Source organism: Gobio gobio, assembly GCF_949357685.1.
Source record: "Gobio gobio genome assembly, chromosome: 4".
NCBI lineage: Eukaryota > Metazoa > Chordata > Actinopteri > Cypriniformes > Gobionidae > Gobio > Gobio gobio.
The window spans coordinates 13,488,731-13,507,077 of NC_137100.1; the positions used below are offsets into that span (position 1 = coordinate 13,488,731).

An 18,347-nucleotide genomic window follows, 5' to 3' on the forward strand; every position below is an offset into this window, starting at 1 on the left:
GTGTCTGTGTAAAATATATGATCCGAACATGCTTGTGATAGATTCTCTATGACTGAGACGTACCCCAGTAAGCTGGCCAACGGGCACCGGTGATCCCTGAGTTAAGTGGCATGTCTTGTGTGACGATCCAGAATGAGGTGAATCGTTCAGGTTCTCAGTCTTAATCTGTACGTGAAACAAAGAATTCGTTAGATAACCCAAGCCTGGTGAACATTTCAAGATATGGAGTGATTCACTGTTGTGTATTGGTCCTCAGGCATGTGTGTTTGTGTGTGTATACATGGTCTCTTTGTGTGTACTCAGAGACCAGTAAGGCTGCAGGACTCGTTCTGCAGAGGGCCTTTAACAAACATTCCTTCCCTTCCCGCAGGCACAGTATGCAAATGCCCTTAGAAGCCCGAAGCTAGTTCCTGTGCACGAAAGTTTTCACTGTCCTCACCACTAGATCATATGACAGGCTGATCTGAAGAACTAATGAAGCTTATTCATTATGACTCAAATGTCTCACGTAGTGTAACACTAGAAAACTTTTGTAATCTTTCAAGCCATTTCCCCTTGAACTCCCAGAGTTTCACCCCATAAGAGGAGCAATGCGCTGCTCAGAATACCAAAACAGCACGTTTTCAGATGATGAATATTAAGTAAAGCAAAGTTTGTACTCACTTGTCTGGTGAAGTCAATGCCATTTTGTTCAATATCTGGAAAACGAAAAGATAATCACACTTAGCATCAAAGTAAGCGTTATGCATTAACATTCAGACATGCCTCCCACCTGAGGGATCCAGCTAATGTTACAAAACATACTAGTTTTCATTTAAAATTGTATCATTATTTCTTTCAAAGGGTTTCCATGACTCATAATGCACCATACCATAAAAACAAACTCCCAAATGTTCCATTAAACTGAGCGAGGAGGGTTAGCCGGTGGTTCAAAGGTCGTCAATACCAGGTAATCTCTCTTCATTTGAAATTCAAATCTATATGAGGCCGTGGTTAGAACGGCACTCACTCGCTCCACAATATGGAAATCTACCCTTCTCCTGAGCCAAACTTCCAGTATGGAAATCATCAGATCATGCAAATGAGTTTCCATGGCAACTTTTAGAGGCCTTCACATTTGAATACTTACAGACCTCCAGGTGCATCTCTTACCCTCTGTATTTCTCTCTCACTCGGTCACACACACGCACACAACTTCAATATTATGATTATAAAACCTGCTGTAACCTATTTCCTCCATTTTGATTGCATCATATTTCTTTAAAATCCCTGATTGATAAGATCCCTGAAATGTCCTTAAAATGACAAAACAATGAAAGGAACATTTACTTCATGTAGGTTCATATAAAGATGTTTGTAAACATGAAGGACATTTCTTTCGTACAATCCAAATATTTGTAGTTATCACGTGACCTGATGGGACATCTGATAGGTCTAACCTGAACCCTAATCCATATCCAAACACTTCACACCAAAGAGGTGACGGAACATAAATGAAATATATATTTAACATTAAGGGACAATACACTGCTCTCTCTGAATCCTCATTTCTCTCAAGTTCCTCATTTGAGCGAGATAGTTCCGTACTGAAGCCATTGTAACCAGGCCATGATTCAGTAGCGCCCCGAGGCTATGAGCGCTTCACTGCAAACAAACCGCCACATACATCCTGGTAGACTTCACATCAATCAGCCTGCACGCATCGCACACCTAGGCGCCTAATGATCTCTGTATTCTGTATTCAACAAAACAGAAGTTGCAAGAATGCCTTTAAAGTGCAATCCATATCTATGGGGTGACAAATGAAATGTAAAAGGAAAATGTATAATGCACTGAACATTACTAGTAAGGTTGGCACAAAGCCATTTGCACAGACTTGCCTGAGAGCATGACCAGTGTCCCATCAACACAAAGAGTTAAACTTTTGGTCATAACCACAAACGGTTATTGTAAAGAAGCCCGGTGGCAGTTCGTGAAATTATGATCCTCATTTCAATTGAATGTGAAGGTGAATCACAAACACTGTTCACACATGTAAACATTGATGCAATGTTCAAAAAAGGCTCAATAACTGAAATTTGTCAGAAAATACCCTCGATAAAATCACATTTGGACATAAAAGCAGTGAAATGATTTAAGAAAATTATTAAATTGATTTATATTTGTAATGTAGCACAGAATATCGTTTTTAAATACTGTAAACCTCACTTATAAATTATATTATTTTCCAACTTTAAATAGCGTAAACAGAAAACTATAATTGGCATATAATTGATTGAAGAATACTTCCATGTTGTTTGCGTTCAAATATGTACACCATACATTAGTTAAGAGGTAATTGTACCATTTCAAGGCAATTGACAATATTCCAGAGAGGGAAAAGGCTCCTTACCAGCTGGTTCATGCTGAGATTCTGTCTGTTCAACAGCCTCTGTGCTCATCTTAATATCTGTAATGATAAATACAGCTGATTTTCCTACAGGATCACAACTTTATGCAGACACTGAGGCAATTCATGCCCGGGCCCAGCCAGTAAAATGATCTTGAGGTTTATTCTAATGTGTCCAGCTTTCAAATGCTCTCCTTTATGTAAAGGGCTTGTTGTAATATTCATAAGAGCAAGGGTATCCCCATTCACCACAATCACTCTGTCTCTCCACCCTAATCTCTTCTAGTCAAAAACATTTAAATCTGTCAATATCTAGAGCTGTGAACAGGTACAATGCAAAACAATATGATTCCACAAAACGGTCACTGCTTGAGAAGGGAACAGGCATCTGGGAGAAGATAAACAAGTAAAAAAAAAGAACTTTGAGAAGTATGTCTACACTTACCTTACAGAAGCAAAGCTCCACGGATCCAGGCTCTGTAGATTAAATCCCTGCTTCTGTGGTGCTGTTCTCAGGTGAACTGAGTGAACCTTTCTCAAAAAGGTTCAGAGAAACACATTTAGCAAAGTGGGTTAGTAGAAGAGCATTCACCTCTTCAGTATCCCACACCAGCCGATAGACACGTCATTTGCATAAGGCCCTCGTGTGTCCTATCCAGAGTCTGACTTTTTGCATAAAACAACAATAGGCAGACAGCAAACTTCGAAAAGCTTGAGAGTAAGAGCATGCATGCAACTCTGCCTGTGTACATTAGCAAACTTAAAGTGTGCCTGGTCTTTGATTGAATATGGCAAAGCTATATTTATTCAGATGTAGCACTATGCATAAAGGCTGGATTTATGATGTTTTTTTTACTAGGCTTTGTAAGAGAATGGGTTCGACTGAACAAGATAGGATACAGTACCGGTCAAAAGTTTGGTAACATTACTATTTTGGTTACACTTTACAATAAGGTTAGTTAACATTAGTTCACAACATGAACTAATAATGAACTGCACTTTTAAAGCATTTATTTATCTTTGTTAATTTCAACATTTACTAATGCATTATTCAAATCTTGTTAACATTAGTTAATGCACTGTGAACAAACGATGAACAGCTGCATTTTTACTAACTAATGTTAACAAAGATTAACTAACGCTGAACAGAGGATTCATGGTTAGTTAATGTTAACTAATGCATTAACTAATACAACCTTATTGTAAAGTGTTACCACTATTTTTATTTATTTGATCAGAAATACAGAAGAAACAGTAATATTGAAAAATATTAAAATTTAAAATAATGTTTTTCTATATTAATATACTTTCAAATATAATTTATTTCTATGATGCAAAGCTGTATTTTCGGCATCAGTCTTCATTGTCACACGATCCTTCAGAAATCATTCTAATATGCTGTTAATTTATACTCAGTTGTTATCAATGTTGGAAACATTTGTGCCGCTTAATATTTTTTTGGAACCTGTGATACTTTTTTCAGGATTCAGGAGTCGTGGCCTAATGGTTAGAGAGTTGGACTTGTAATCAGAAGGTTGCAGGTTCGAGTCTCAGGTCCGGCAGGAATTGTCGGTGGGGGGAGTGAATAATCAGCGCCCACCTCCACCCTCGATACCACGACTGAGGTGAGACCCTTAAGCAAGGCACTGAACCCCCAACTGCTCCCCGGGCGCCGCAGCAATATTGCTGCCCACTGCTCTGGGTGTGTGTTCACGGTGTGTGTGTTCACTACTGTGTGTGTGCACTTGGATGAGTTAAATGCAGAGCACAAATTTCAAGTATGGGTCATTGGCCACACGTCACTTTCACTCACTTTCACTTTAAAGTACAAAAACATTACTTTATATTGTAATAATATTTATGTTACATGTCTGTCTGTTTGTTGATCTTTCAGTTGTCTTTTGATTCTATCACCTGTTCCTTTGTCCCAGTTTCCCGCCACTTGTCTGTTTCCTTGGTTACCTTCGTTAGTTAGTTTAGTTCAGCTGTTTCCAGTTAATTATCTAGTTTCTGTTTGCTATTTAAGTTCTTCCCTGTTCAATCATTCTTTGTCTGGTAACCATTATGTTTGAGTGTGTTGTCCTTGTTGTTCAGCCTTGTTTTTGAGAGTTAACATTAAAGTTTGTGTTCAATTCAGATCTTCTGATTCTTCAGTTTGTTCCTGTGCTACACACCGTGACAGATTACCGGACCAAAAAAGGATTACGCTGCAAGGTTTGTGGCTGTGGCTCAGAAGAGCCACAAGTTTTAGCCTTTGCGGAAAACTTTTTCCATCTTACCAGTAACTGCCCTTATGACGATGAGACACTGAAGTCTCTGTTCTGGATCGGGGTGAATTACCATCAGCCCATGGACCTCCCAGATACCACTGGACTGAGCTGGAGAGAAGCTCTCATCCGGTGTCTGGAGAGTGTCCCGTGCCGGCCCAGAACACAGCCAATCCCCTTCCAGAGTCCTGTGAGGTCTCCTGTCCTTGTCCAGAGTCCTGTGAGGTCTCCAGTTCCCGTCCAGAGTCCAGTGGGAGAGAACTGGCTCAGACTTCTGGACAGAACCATCCCGTCTCCATCCAGAGCCCAGTGACGTTCCGTCTCCGTCCAGAGCCCAGAGATGGCTCTAGCCTGTGACCAGCGTCCAGAGATGCTCCAACCCCTGACCAGCGTCCAGAGATGGCTCCAACCCCTGACCAGTGTCCAGAGATGGCTCCGCCTCATGTCCCCAGTCCAGAGTGGTCTCCAGCCCCTGACCAGCGTCCAGAGAGGACTCTGCCTCCTGTCTCCAGTCCAGAGGAGACTCCGAGGAGACTGTCCTCGCTCCAGCGCACCTGCCTTGGTCCTCAAGGACTCCAGGGGTGCCCGCCCCCCTACCGGGAGGGGGTAGTTATGTCACGTCTGTCTGTTTGTTGATCTTTCAGTTGTGTTTTGATTCTATCACCTGTTCCATTGTCACTGTTTCCTGCCACTTGTCTGTTTCCTTGGTTACCTTCGTTAGTTTAGTTCAGCTGTGTCCAGTTAATTATCTAGTTTCTGTTTGCTATTTAAGTTCTTCCCTGTTCAATCATTCTTTGTCTGGTAACCGTTATGCTAGAGTGTGTTGTCCTTGCTGTTCAGCCTTGTTTCTGAGAGTTCATATTAAAGTTTGTTCAATTCAGATTCTTCAGTTTGTTCCTGTGCTACACACCATGACAATTTTACAATATTACAGTTTTTTTTTTTCTGTATTTTGATCAAATAAATGCAGGCTTGATGAACAATAGTAACGTTTCCAAACTTTTGACTGGTATATAGCCTATATATGTATAATTTTTCCAAACATATATCTCAAGTCTACAGCATAATTCTGGCAGGGTTACAGTTACAGTTCATTGCACAATAGAGATGAAGCGATTGTTTCTCTAGCCAGAGTTATGTGGAAATGTAAAAATGGATATTAAAAGCAAAACCGCCCATTAAATGGGTCTCTTGTGGGTGGGTGGGGGGGGGGGGGATTTCACCAAAATTCTGAGATTACGTAATTAAGTTGATCCATTTAGTATTTTATTCTCATCATTGACGTCCTAAAGTTAATAAACTGGATCCAAAGAGATTAGTTATATATTCCCCACGGCCCACACTATTCCAATGAATTCGCCCACTAAGGTTCTCATGACTCCATGATGTGCAGGATTAGTTCCGAAATCTGACTAATTTCCACCATGAAACAGTTCTTTCGAACCAGTTCAAATGGGTTGCGTCATCCCGATAATCTTTTATAAAGACTGAAAAAATAAACTTGCCAGGGAGTAACATCGGTTATAATGCAGTTAGTGTGCACAGCTGCGTTTGTTTGTCGGGAATGCCATAGCTTGTGTTTGTGCAGATGTACACTGCATTTTGTCTGGAGAGTGGGGTAAGATGAATCAGTGGGTAAGTTGACCCACCCCTTTATCTTTTTGGCAACTGTACAATTTTATTGTCATGTGACCATATATTTTGGATCCTCCCATCATTTCTGCCAGACTGTGAAAATGAGAAGCACATGGGAGGAGTGGAAGGCACAAAACTGTTTTTGGTATATGTCAAAGTAAAATTTTACCATAACAGATGTAATGGCTGTTGCATCAAAGCAAATTTGTCCAGGTCTAAAATATTTATATCGGTGATATATGGATAAAATGGATAAAACCATGCAGAACCATGGGTAAACCCAATCATTACCTGGGCTAGCTAGTTTTATCCAAAATGCCAGCTATGGGGCAAAGTGAGCCAAATGCTATGGGGTAAATTGAGCCAGCTTTTTAATTTACCCCACCATAAGGCACTGTTGTTAATTTAAATCTCTGAAGTATAAACTGGTATAATTTCTATAATGCTACACAACTGGTTTAGTTTATCATTTTCTTTTTTAATTTTTAGTTTATTTGATAGGAACAATGTACAAGTACACCAAATCCTTCTCTGATAAGACCCAGAAGATGCTTAATCATATATATCTTTCCACATGTAGTCCCTAATGGCCTAACATGTTCAACACTGTAGAAAAACTACCATGCCAAGAACCTTTTGAATAAAATGTTTATTAGTTTCAGTGACATTTATTCATTCATTTTACTCAACAAACTCTGTTTAGGCTGTTTTTAGGAAGGTTACAACTTTGGTGTTCAACATATTGTTTCAGAAATGCAAACAATTGAAATTTCAACTCCATTTGGTGGGTTTTATGTTGTTTAAAATAGCTTTAAGAAAATAAATATGACTATTTGTAAAATAAAAAATTGATTATTGAAGGTGTTTTAAGAAGAGGTCAATTATCTTTACAATTTCACATGGGTTTGATTCAGATTCAATCAGATGGTCCGTTTACACCCAGATGTAAAAAAGCCACATGAACACTTTTTTAAATAAGAAGCCATATTTTTAGAACCCCTTTGTCATAGATGCATTCTGATCATTTAAAATGATAGCAAACATCCTGAAATTACTTTAGATACTTTCATTGTACTTCTAGGTTATTTACTCTCCTCTTGAGGACCACCTCTTATTATCTCTTATCTCCCCTACTTCACATTCACAAGTTTAATAACTTTATGATCTAAAGATTAGTTTTACCATCACACATCCAGAGTGAATGTCACAGAAACCGTACACAAGAGGGCAGCATTCAGTCTCTGTCAAACGAGGAGACAATGCTCGCATAAAGCCATTATTGACAATTTGCATGTTTTTTTACATATGGTTGATTTTACATTGGTCAATAGTTGAGAATTGTAGGATAGATCATCATAACAAAAGAGGCAAGCTTAATAACAAACCCTGCTGAAACCAGCATAAGATAAGGGATGCTGGTTGCTGGTTCTCAGCATGGGAAGTGGGAGTGCTGGTGAACCAGCATAAGGTAGGCCTATGTTTTGCAAGCTGGGACCAGCTTGTAGTGCTGGTGGGCCAGCATATGTTGTCTTTTGGGTGCTGGTATGATCCCAGCACGACCACAACAAAACTTGTGTTAGATATCATGTTTCTCAGTGTGTATTCATAGTTAAATAAAGACCAAGACAATTTTCCAAATAATTGTAACATTATTTAATCAAGAAAAACACAGTTACATTTTATGGGTACACATGGGAGCACAGTTTTTATATGGTCCCAATCTATAGATAGTAAAAGTAACACTGAAGCAGTGTTGCAGTTAGTGAAATAAAGAAGATTCTCTCTACAAGTTATGATTAACCATTAGTGATGACACCTGCGTTAAACAAGCAAAATCTCTGAAGATAAGAGTACAACAAAAACAGAAAAAAAGAGAAGAGACAAGCAGACAGCACTGGCCATTAACTTAAATTAATTATCTTTCAGTAGGCTAACTGTGCATGCTATAACTATTGTCTACAATATTTCATGCTGCAATAACATACCTTTTACTACGTGAACTTTTGGAATCAGTTGACAGTTGGATTTAGACTCATCTGAGTTCCCAAATGAGCATGAAAGTCTTTAAAAACAGCAACTTTCAATTTTGAACATTCATTAAGTTGTTATTAACAGAGAGCTTCTCATTTTACTAGTTAGAAATGTTTCTTTGTTATTCAGACCTTCATACAGCTCCATCTCGGCCCGTTGACCTGTGGGCTATGTCTGGGCTCCTCACACCTTCAGCTCCACTAGAAATCCTCTGCCTTACGGTTCCACAGGGTTCCCTCATCCCACCGGCTCCCTCCTGGTCAGTCGTCACTCCACCTCCACCACATACTTGCAGATCTTCCGCTACGCTCCTCCATCCCTATGGCTGCAACGGGCTCCTTCTTCCCTTCAGGTACACCGGTGTCCTCCATCGCACCCGCATTGCCTCAGTCCTCAGGCACTCTGGCTCCACCTCATTCGCTTGTGTGCCGCATAGTGGTGTAACGGATCACAAAACTCACGGTTCGGATCACACTACGGATCATAAGTCATGGATAGGATCATTTTCCGGATCAGAATAAAAGGGGGAGGAGACTATTTTTATTTGCTTTCCATTTATTACATGAAAACTTTTGGTATTAACATAACCTACACTCACCTAAAGGATTATTAGGAACAGCATACTTATACTGTGTTTGACCCCCTTTCGCCTTCAGAACTGCCTTAATTCTACGTGGCATTGATTCAACAAGGTGCTGAAAGCATTCTTTAGAAATGTTGGCCCATATTGATAGGATAGCATCTTGCAGTTGATGGAGATTTGTGGGATGCACATCCAGGGCACGAAGCTCCCGTTCCACCACATCCCAAAGATGCTCTATTGGGTTGAGATCTGGTGACTGTGGGGGCCATTTTAGTACAGTGAACTCATTGCATGTTCAAGAAACCAATTTGAAATGATTCGAGCTTTGTAACATGGTGCATTATCCTGCTGGGAGTAGCCATCAGAGGATGGGTACATGGTGGTCATAAAGGGATGGACATGGTCAGAAACAATGCTCAGGTAGGCCGTGGCATTTAAACGATGCCCAATTGGCACTAAGGGGCCTAAAGTGTGCCAAGAAAACATCCCCCACACCATTACACCACCACCAGCCTGCACAGTGGTAACAAGGCATGATGAATCCATGTTCTCATTCTGTTTACCCCAAATTCTGACTCAACAGAAATCGAGACTCATCAGACCAGGCAACATTTTTCCAGTCTTCAACTGTCCAATTTTGGTGAGCTCGTGCAAATTGTAGCCTCTTTTTCCTATTTGTAGTGGAGATTAGTGGTACCCGGTGGGGTCTTCTGCTGTTGTAGCCCATCCGCCTCAAGGTTGTGCGTGTTGTGGCTTCACAAATGCTTTGCTGCATACCTCGGTTGTAACGAGTGGTTATTTCAGTCAAAGTTGCTCTTCTATCAGCTTGAATCGGCCCATTTTCATCTGACCTCTAGCATCAACAAGGCATTTTCGCCCAGGACCACACCCCTAAATGCATTGAAGCAACTGCCATGTGATTGGTTGATTAGATAATTGCATTAATGAGAAATTTAACTTTAAAATTAGGTGTTTCTAATAATCCTTTAGGTGAGTGTATATGGTTTATAGGTTAACAAAGAACTTTTGGTGTAAACAAAAATAAAATAAATAAATAACCATCTGAATAAATCAAATGTTACTCAGTTGTTAAAGTGTAACATGTAAAAAACAACCTGAGACGTGAAAATGGGCCTGAGCTTCTTTTTTTTTTAAAGATTAGGATGTCAACATTCTCAGGGGAGAGAGTAGGCCTCTCACACTTGTCAGCATAGCAATTCTCTTTGTAAGCCTATACACTATTTTATAGATATCATGTTTAAACGCACTACACTGAAACAACGTTTTATTGAATTCATTACTTTATATTTATATGTATATATTACGTTGCTCATGCAAGTTGCAAAAACAGGCAATAGACTATGTTAAAATAACAAACATTTTGAATTAAAACTTACGATAGACAAAAACCGACTCTCGTCTTTTCTTTCGTTTTTAAATCTTTTTACAAGAAATCCTGCAGGTCATAAAGAACTTTGTTTTTCCACCTCCAAGAAAGGACAGGTGCTCTCCATTATTTCTCCTAGTTTACTTAAAGGCCGTTTTCCTTGCTTTACTCGAGGCAAAAAGCCATGTGTTGACTTTGAAACAGAGTAGACTTTACATTATATGCATCTGTGGTGGAATTACTAGATTTTCGCATTGATACATGTTTGTTTTAATGCGGATGCGCTGTTACTTTAATTCAGCGCCAGCACATCAAAAAATAAACTGTGCGGAAACGATCAGCACAGCTGTATGCCTACGCGCTCCTGGAAAGCACTGACGAAGCCGCGTGCAGTGTGAAAGCTGTATCCGTTAACATGGGTACGGAAAAAATACGCACTGCAAACGGAGTATGTGTGAAACGGGCGTCAGCAGGTGCCATGCATACTTTCATACGGCTTTCTCGTGCCACAGTGCCTACATACTGTTACAGTTTTGTCCACCACCCTTCTTCCGTCATCATTATATTTTACGGGGAAGCCAAAATGCTCCCATACACGCGATTTGAATGATGCGGGAGGCTTTTCAAGTTCTTCTACTTCTCCGCTAGCCACTGTTGACTGATTAACATGCCCTGTTCACATGAACACATGTTTATCTGAAACTCAGCATCTTAAAGGAATGAGATCACTTAAAAAGTCTTTTAGTCAGCGATCGCTAAACAATTAAGATTAATCCACAAGTTAAAAAAAAAAACTTTTTTCTCTCCATCCTTCGCTCCACCTCCGTCTGTCATCAACCAGTTGACGTCAGCTTCGTCGTCGTCCGGATATCATCGTCCCTTGTCTCTTTCCTTGAGTCATCGCCTCAGCCACCTCCAAAGCCCCTCCATCCCTCCCTCACTTCTTTTACAGTGCGAGGTCGCTCCTACTGGTAGGGAGCGCTATGTCAGGGATATCTGGACCCGTTTGTTAATAGTTTCACTTTCATGGACTTTAAGTTTATATTTATCAGTCACGTGTTCTTTGTCATTGTTTCCCATCACTCTTTGTTTCCGTAGACACTAACCATTCATCTCAGCTGCTCAAATTTAAAAGTGCTGGCTAACGCTAATCGTAAATTCTCTAAGATTATTATTCACTTTGGCACTAATGATGTTCGACTTCACCAGTCGGAGATCACGGAAATTAACATTAAAGAGGTGTGTGAACTCGCAAGTATGATGTCAGGCTATGTAGTTTGTTCTGGCCCCCTTCCTGTTCGCCAGAGTGATGAGATACTTAGCAGACTGTCCTCACTCAATGGCTGGTTGTCTAAGTGGTGTCCGCAGAATAACATAGGGTTCATAGACAATTGGAAAAGCTTTTGGGGCAGACCTGATCTGTTAAAAAGAGATGGTATTCATGGTATTCAACCGTGGTTACAGGAAACAATACTCGACAAGAACACATGGCAAACATGAGGGTTTAAATACACAAAGACTAATGACTAAACAAGACACACCTGTGAACAATCAAGACAATGAACCAATGACAGAACTGAACTGAGAACACATGACTAAAAAAAACAATGACAACATGACACAAGAGACTAGCGAATAACATGACAATGGAGCACATGGTAGGATCACATGACAAACATGACTGATAAACTCAAACAGAAAACATGAACATGAAACAAAACCCAAACACACCGTGACACTACTACAGTATCGCATCAGACAGTGTATTGTAGTGTCACTGAGAAAAAATCCATTCATTCACTGCTATAGGAGAGGAAGAATTGGCTAAATCAACAAGTATGCTCAAACCTATACCGAAATCACGACCGCTAAGCTACTGAAAGAGATGCTTCCAGAGGTCATAGATCCTCTTCTTAATATCATTAATTCATCTTTGTCATTAGGATATGTACCGAAAACCTTTAAGCTGGCTATTATTAAACCTCTTATTAAAAAAAACGCAACTTTATCCCACAGAATTAGTCAATTACAGGCCAATCTCAAATCTACCCTTTCTGTCAAAAATACTAGAAAAGGCAGTATCCTCACAACTATGCTCCTTTTTATAAAGAAATTGTATCCCTGAGGATACAGGATTTAGACCGTATCACAGTACTGAGACTGCTCTCATAAGAAATTAGAAAGCTCTCGTTACAAATGATTTGCTCTTATCATTCGATTGAGGTTGTATCTCGCTATTAGTGTTTAGGGGTGTAAGAAAATATCGATACACATGAGTATCGCAATATTTTGTTTGGCGATACTCTATAGATTCTCAAAAACGCAATATCGATATAAAAAAAAAAAAACTAAATAAAATCATACAGATTCATGGCAGTTTCATTTTGTTCAGCTTATATTCCGACCGCTAGATCACAGTCTTCTTATCTCTGAACTTAAACAGTGATAGGAAGTACTAGCATAACAGCATGTCACTAATGTTAACGTTAATATAGTTCGCTGCTGGGGGATGAAAGAATAGTTCCAGCTCCCTCTTCTGTGAACAAAGCCGAAGTGTGACATCATTTCGGCTTTCGTTATAGACAAGGTACAAAAGAGATTGACAAAAATTTTGCGGTGTGTAAAATGTGCAATGCCAATGTCAAATATTCGAAGAACACAATAAATCTGAGAGCGCACATAACGAGGCACCATTCTGATGTACGGATAACAGAGCAGCAGCAAACGGCTAATGTTAAAAGAGAGGATCCCCTTCAACTCACTCTGGAGCAAGTTCACACATCAAAGCTACCACCAACCTCAACGCGTGCAACCGAAATAACTCAGTCAGTACTTTATTTCATTTGCAAAGATATACGCCCTCTCCAGTGTCGTAGAGAACGCAGGCTTCTGTCATATGCTGAAAACTTTGGAGCCTTGCTACACAATACCATCCCGCCAGCACATTACGGACATCGCTGTGCCCAACTTGTACAAGGAGGTAAAAATGAGCATACTAGAATCTCTTAGCTTAGCGTACTAGAATCTCTATTGTATCTTGTCTGTAACGAAAGCCGAAATGATCCCACACTTTGGCTTTGTACATCGAAGCAGGAGCTGGAACTATTCTTTCATCCCCCGTTACTAGCAGAGAACTATATTAACGTTAATATAAGTGACGTGCCGTTATGCTAGTGCTTCTTTTGTTCAGATCAAAATGTTAGAACATTGCATGTTACAATTGTAAACTGAAACTGTGAACCTTTAAAGCAGGGTCTAAAAATACATATGGTCTGTTTATAACAGCTTACATTTTATACATTTAATTTAACTTAAGAATCCTGCAAGCACTTTATTTTCCCCCCTTTTCTCGTACTGCATAAAAAGTGGTTCAATCATATTGAATGTTACAGGGACTAATTAATGCAAATGCAGTTCCCACTGTGTTATAACTACCTAAACTACTTTAAGTTAAAGGCTGCTATAAGTCTGATTTTTAGGGAAGGGAATCAGCAACAAACTAGTGCTTCTTAGACATAATATAACCAGGTATATAACACACAAAACAGTCAGGTAATAAACAGTGTTCTTGCAACTTTATCTAAACACCAAAACAAAACAAAATAAACAAACCAAACAAAATTATGCGACAATGGATACTGAAAACCAACACACACAATGTCCATACAAAAAAGACCACCTGTGGAAGTAGGACCCAACAGTGTTCAGGATAAACAAAACACTTATAGCAAATAGTCCACAGATGCACGATACCAGTTGATGAAAGACGTAGACGATGATAAACGTGCAGGTATTCCTTACGATCCTTTGTGCTTAAGATCCAAGAGATCCACAAGGCAATGAACCTACACTGACAATAAATTGCAATCCATGCAATCTCAGAAAGGGATGTGAATGCTAGTATCACCAAAGAGTCCTTTTTGACTGAGCTTAAAACCAAAGTTTCCCAATCAGGACTCAAAGTAGTTTGCGGCCACACAGCAGGTAAGCCATGCTTCCTCTGTCCAACAAATCTGGCTAACTCTACTACCCACCTGGGTATATACCGCCTCCTAACGCACCCTAGTGCCTCTGGTGGTGTGTAGTAGTAGTACCCTCAGTAGGAGTAAACATAGTAACAGGCCTGAGTCTGTTACATACCCCCCCCTTCAGAAGAAAGCTTGTCATAACCATGACAAGTCTTTAAATTTTGTACATGGTAAGTTTCAATATTATGAACATCATTGAAAAAAGAAACAGAATAATTTACAGGTCCGAGACACTTAATTTCCGCAGGGCCCTTCCACTTTGCAGAAAGTTTTGCCATAAACCCTTCATCCGCTCTGGACATAGGATGAGTCCGCACCCAAACTACATCTCCCACCTGATACTGCGTCTGTTTGCGGTGTTGGTTGTAGTAGCGTTTCTGTTTGACCTGTGCTTGTTCAATGTTCTCCTTTACCAGTTTGATGAGGTTTTGTTGGCGCTCAAGGATTGGATAGGCAGGGTTATTGGGGTCCGGTGGTCTATGCAAGGCTCTCTCCAATGGGCCTTTTAGCTTGCGTCCCAGCGCTACTTCTGCAGGTGTATATCCTGTACTCTCATGCCACGCTGTGTTAATTGCGAACCGAAACTCAGGCAACCATCTGTCCCAATGACGATGCTGGTCCCCTACATATGATGCTATCATTGTTTTGAGATTCCTGTTGACACGTTCGGTCAAGTTTGTCTGTGGATGATAGGCCGTTGTCAATTTTTGTATAACACCCCACTGCTTGCATACTAGGTTGATAAGGTGTGAGGTGAATTGTGCACCGCGGTCAGACACTAGATAAGCTGGCGTACCCCATCTGGTGAATATTTCCTCGACCAGAATCCTTGCTATCTGCGGTGCTCTTGCTGCTCTTAAGGGAAACAACTCTACCCATTTGGAACAATAATCCACGATGACCAGAAGGTGTTCATTTTGTTTTGTACTTCGTGGGAATGGTCCCATCAAGTCAACACCAAGCATATGCCCTGGTTCAACAACAGGAGTAGACTGCAAGTGACCCGAGAGTTTTGAGAGAGAAGGCTTGTATTTTTGGCAGGTAGGACACTCTTTACAATGTTTCCACACTTCCGCTCTCAAGCTAGGCCAATACACTACATCTAGAAGTCGAAGAAGTGTCTTTAACCTTCCCAGATGACCGCTGAGTGGATTGTCGTGTGCGTAGCGTAAGAATTCTTCACGATACCTTGCTGGAATGACTAATTGCAACTTCTGTCCTTTCTGTCCGTTGGGTACGCTGCGAAATAGAAATCCATTTTGTAGAACATAATGCACTCGAGATACGTCTTGAACAGTCTGTGACTGTGCTTTACCAATTAACTCCTGAAGTTCTACATCATTCTGTTGAGCGATGCCAATTTGAGCAAGATCCACCGGAATGTCAGTGGGAAGTGCTATGGCCTTCACTACAGCAATTATATCAGGTGAGGTGTGATTACTTTGGGTTCTGGATAACACATCCGGTACAACATTACACTGTCCTTTTCTATATTTGACGGTAAAGTGAAACCCTTGTAAACGTATGGTCCAGCGTATTAGTCGTGAAGATGGCTTTGGGTGTTGAAAAACCCAGGTCAATGCTGCATGATCTGTAACCACTTCAAATGGATGACCCTCGAGATATGGCCTCCACTTCTCGACGGCCCATACCACAGCCAGACACTCCTTTTCTGAAACAGAGTAAGCCTTCTCGGGTCCTCGTAACAGTCTAGAAGAGTATGCTATCACATGCTCTTCTCCCTCTGACTCCTGTGTAAGTACAGCACCCAAACCAAGCTCACTGGCATCAGTTTGAACTCTGAATGGTCTATCAAAGTCAGGTGGTATCAAGACTGGGGCTTGTGTCAGATCTTTTTTAATGGTGTCAAATGCATGTTGGCATCGCTCCGTCCACAACCACGTGGAATTTTTCTGCTTCAGTGCATGTAAGGGGGCAGCTTTATCAGAGAAATGTGGTATAAAACGATGATACCAGCCTGCTAAACCTAAGAAACGTTGAACATCCTTAAGTGATTGGGGTGTAGCGAATGAATTGACTGCTGCTACTTTGGATGGATCAGTTTTTATACCATCACCTGAAACAATGTGTCCTAAAAACGATAGTGATCGCTGGATGAGATTACATTTTTTTAGGTTGAGGGTGAGACCTGCATCATGAAAGCAATGGAAAACTTGGCTAAGGTGTTGAAGATGTTCCTTCTCATTCTGTGAAAACACCACCACATCGTCAATGTATATGAAACAGCACTTGCCTTTGAGCTTTCTTAATACATGCTCCATTAACCTCTGAAAGGATGCAGCTGCATTTTTCAGCCCAAAAGGAAGCCGTAAAAATTCATAGAGCCCTGTTGATGTGACAAAAGCAGTTTTCTGGATACTGTCCTTCTCCATATCCACTTGCCAATATCCACTTTTCAAATCCAGAGTGCTAAACACCGCTGCTCCATGCAGCGACTCTAAGATATCCTGGATCTGGGGCATTGGGTAGGCATCTAGGTACGTCTTAGCATTAAGACCTCGGTAGTCCACACAAAGTCTTGAACTTCCATCTTTTTTTGGGACTACCACCACTGGTGAAGCCCAAGGGGAAATAGATGGTCGAATGATCTCTTTGGCTAACAAGTCCTTAACTTCTAAATCAATAAATCTTTGCTTGTCTACTGAAACCTTGTAAGCACGTTTTCTTACTGGCACATCATTTGTAGTGATAATGCGGTGTTTTACCAGACTTGACCGTCCAATCTCGTGTGTGCAAACAGATGGCCATTCTAACATTAAATCTTCCAGCTGTCCCTTAAACTGTTCACCCGTGTCAGCTTGTTGTGCGAGTTGGTAGATGGAATGTAGCGTTTCCTCAGATATTGTAGGAGTGGGCAAAGCAAGATAAAAGTTCACAGTTGAATTGCATTCATTGGTTAGAAATGGGTAAGTGTTCCCTTCAGCAGTCTCTTCTTTTGTAGGCAAACTGTACTGTGCTTTTTGAAAATCTAACTTTATTCCCGAAGCGAGCAGAAAATCCATACCTAGGATGATCGGTACAGTTAAGTCTGCATCATTCAGGATAAACAATATGACTTTCATATATTGCCCCTGGATCTCACAACTCCATTCCACCTTCCCAATGGCTGTCTGCCGCTGTCCGTTGGCAAGCAGAAACGACTGTCCTTTACTTGACTGGAATTGTTCCTCTTTGCATAGCTGTTTCCACAAAGATTTTTGGATAAGGGACAAGGTGCTACCAGTATCAACCATAGCCTTGAAGTATCTGTCTTGTAAGACGATGGGAATGGTGACTGTCTTTAAATCAAATTGCACATTGGATTGGACTACTCTGGTATTAGCATGAGGAGGTTTACGTTGAAGGTCCTGAGAAGATTGAGGTTTCTTCCTTTGTTCCTCAACGTTAACAAGGCTCCAATATCTCTTGGACTCCTCGAAATCTCTTTCTATCTGTGTCCCAATTCTAACCAACTCTCCAACTTCTTTAACCGTTCCTCTAAGCAAACTTGCAAGACGTGGGTTGCAATTTCGTAGAATAGCTTGGACCACTTCCTTCTCAGGCATTTCACTCTTCCACCTCAAACATAAGGCCCTATATTGGAAAGCAAAATCTCTGATGCTCTCCTTCGCACCTTGTTTCCTCTCAAGTAATTTCCTTGCAGCAACCTCCTCGTAATCTTCACTTAAGAATGAGAGCAAGAAAGTTTCTTTAAACTGTTTCCAATCTTGAACATTTCTCCGTTCAGCCAGCCACCAGTCTTTTGCGGTACCTTTTAATACAGCTGTGAGTGAAGCCATTATCTCACCCTCACTGAGGGGGCGAACAGCAAAATATTCCTCGCATCTTTCAATGAATACGACTGGATCTTCATCCTGGTTATTACTGAAACCAGGAAAGTCGAGTTTCACGGGTGGATTATGTTGCATTGAGCTCTGGCTTTCGGAAACTGGCAAGTGGCTATACTGAAGACTATAAGTTTGGTCTCTGGGTTTAACAACAGGACGTGTTACTAAAGGGCTTTGAT

At 40.6% G+C, this 18,347-nt stretch overlaps 1 protein-coding gene across 5 annotated transcripts in view; it reads right to left on the bottom strand.

Annotated features, from left to right (window-relative positions):
- Nucleotides 1–18,347, bottom strand: part of pou2f3 (POU class 2 homeobox 3) — a 48,175-nt gene that overhangs the window by 20,356 nt on the left and 9,472 nt on the right. For 2 of the 5 annotated variants that reach the window (XM_079816009.1, XM_079816012.1), the window contains exons 2-5: nucleotides 2,835–2,920; nucleotides 2,393–2,449; nucleotides 664–698; nucleotides 64–165 (exon numbers count right to left, since the gene is read on the bottom strand). In XM_079816009.1, the coding sequence (XP_079672135.1) occupies nucleotides 64–165; nucleotides 664–698; nucleotides 2,393–2,441 (186 nt within the window). In that variant the 5' untranslated portion in view covers nucleotides 2,442–2,449; nucleotides 2,835–2,920. Of the gene's footprint in view, nucleotides 1–63; nucleotides 166–663; nucleotides 699–2,392; nucleotides 2,673–2,834; nucleotides 3,159–18,347 lie in introns of those variants that run through there. The other 3 variants (XM_079816011.1, XM_079816008.1, XM_079816010.1) reach the window with 3 other exon arrangements.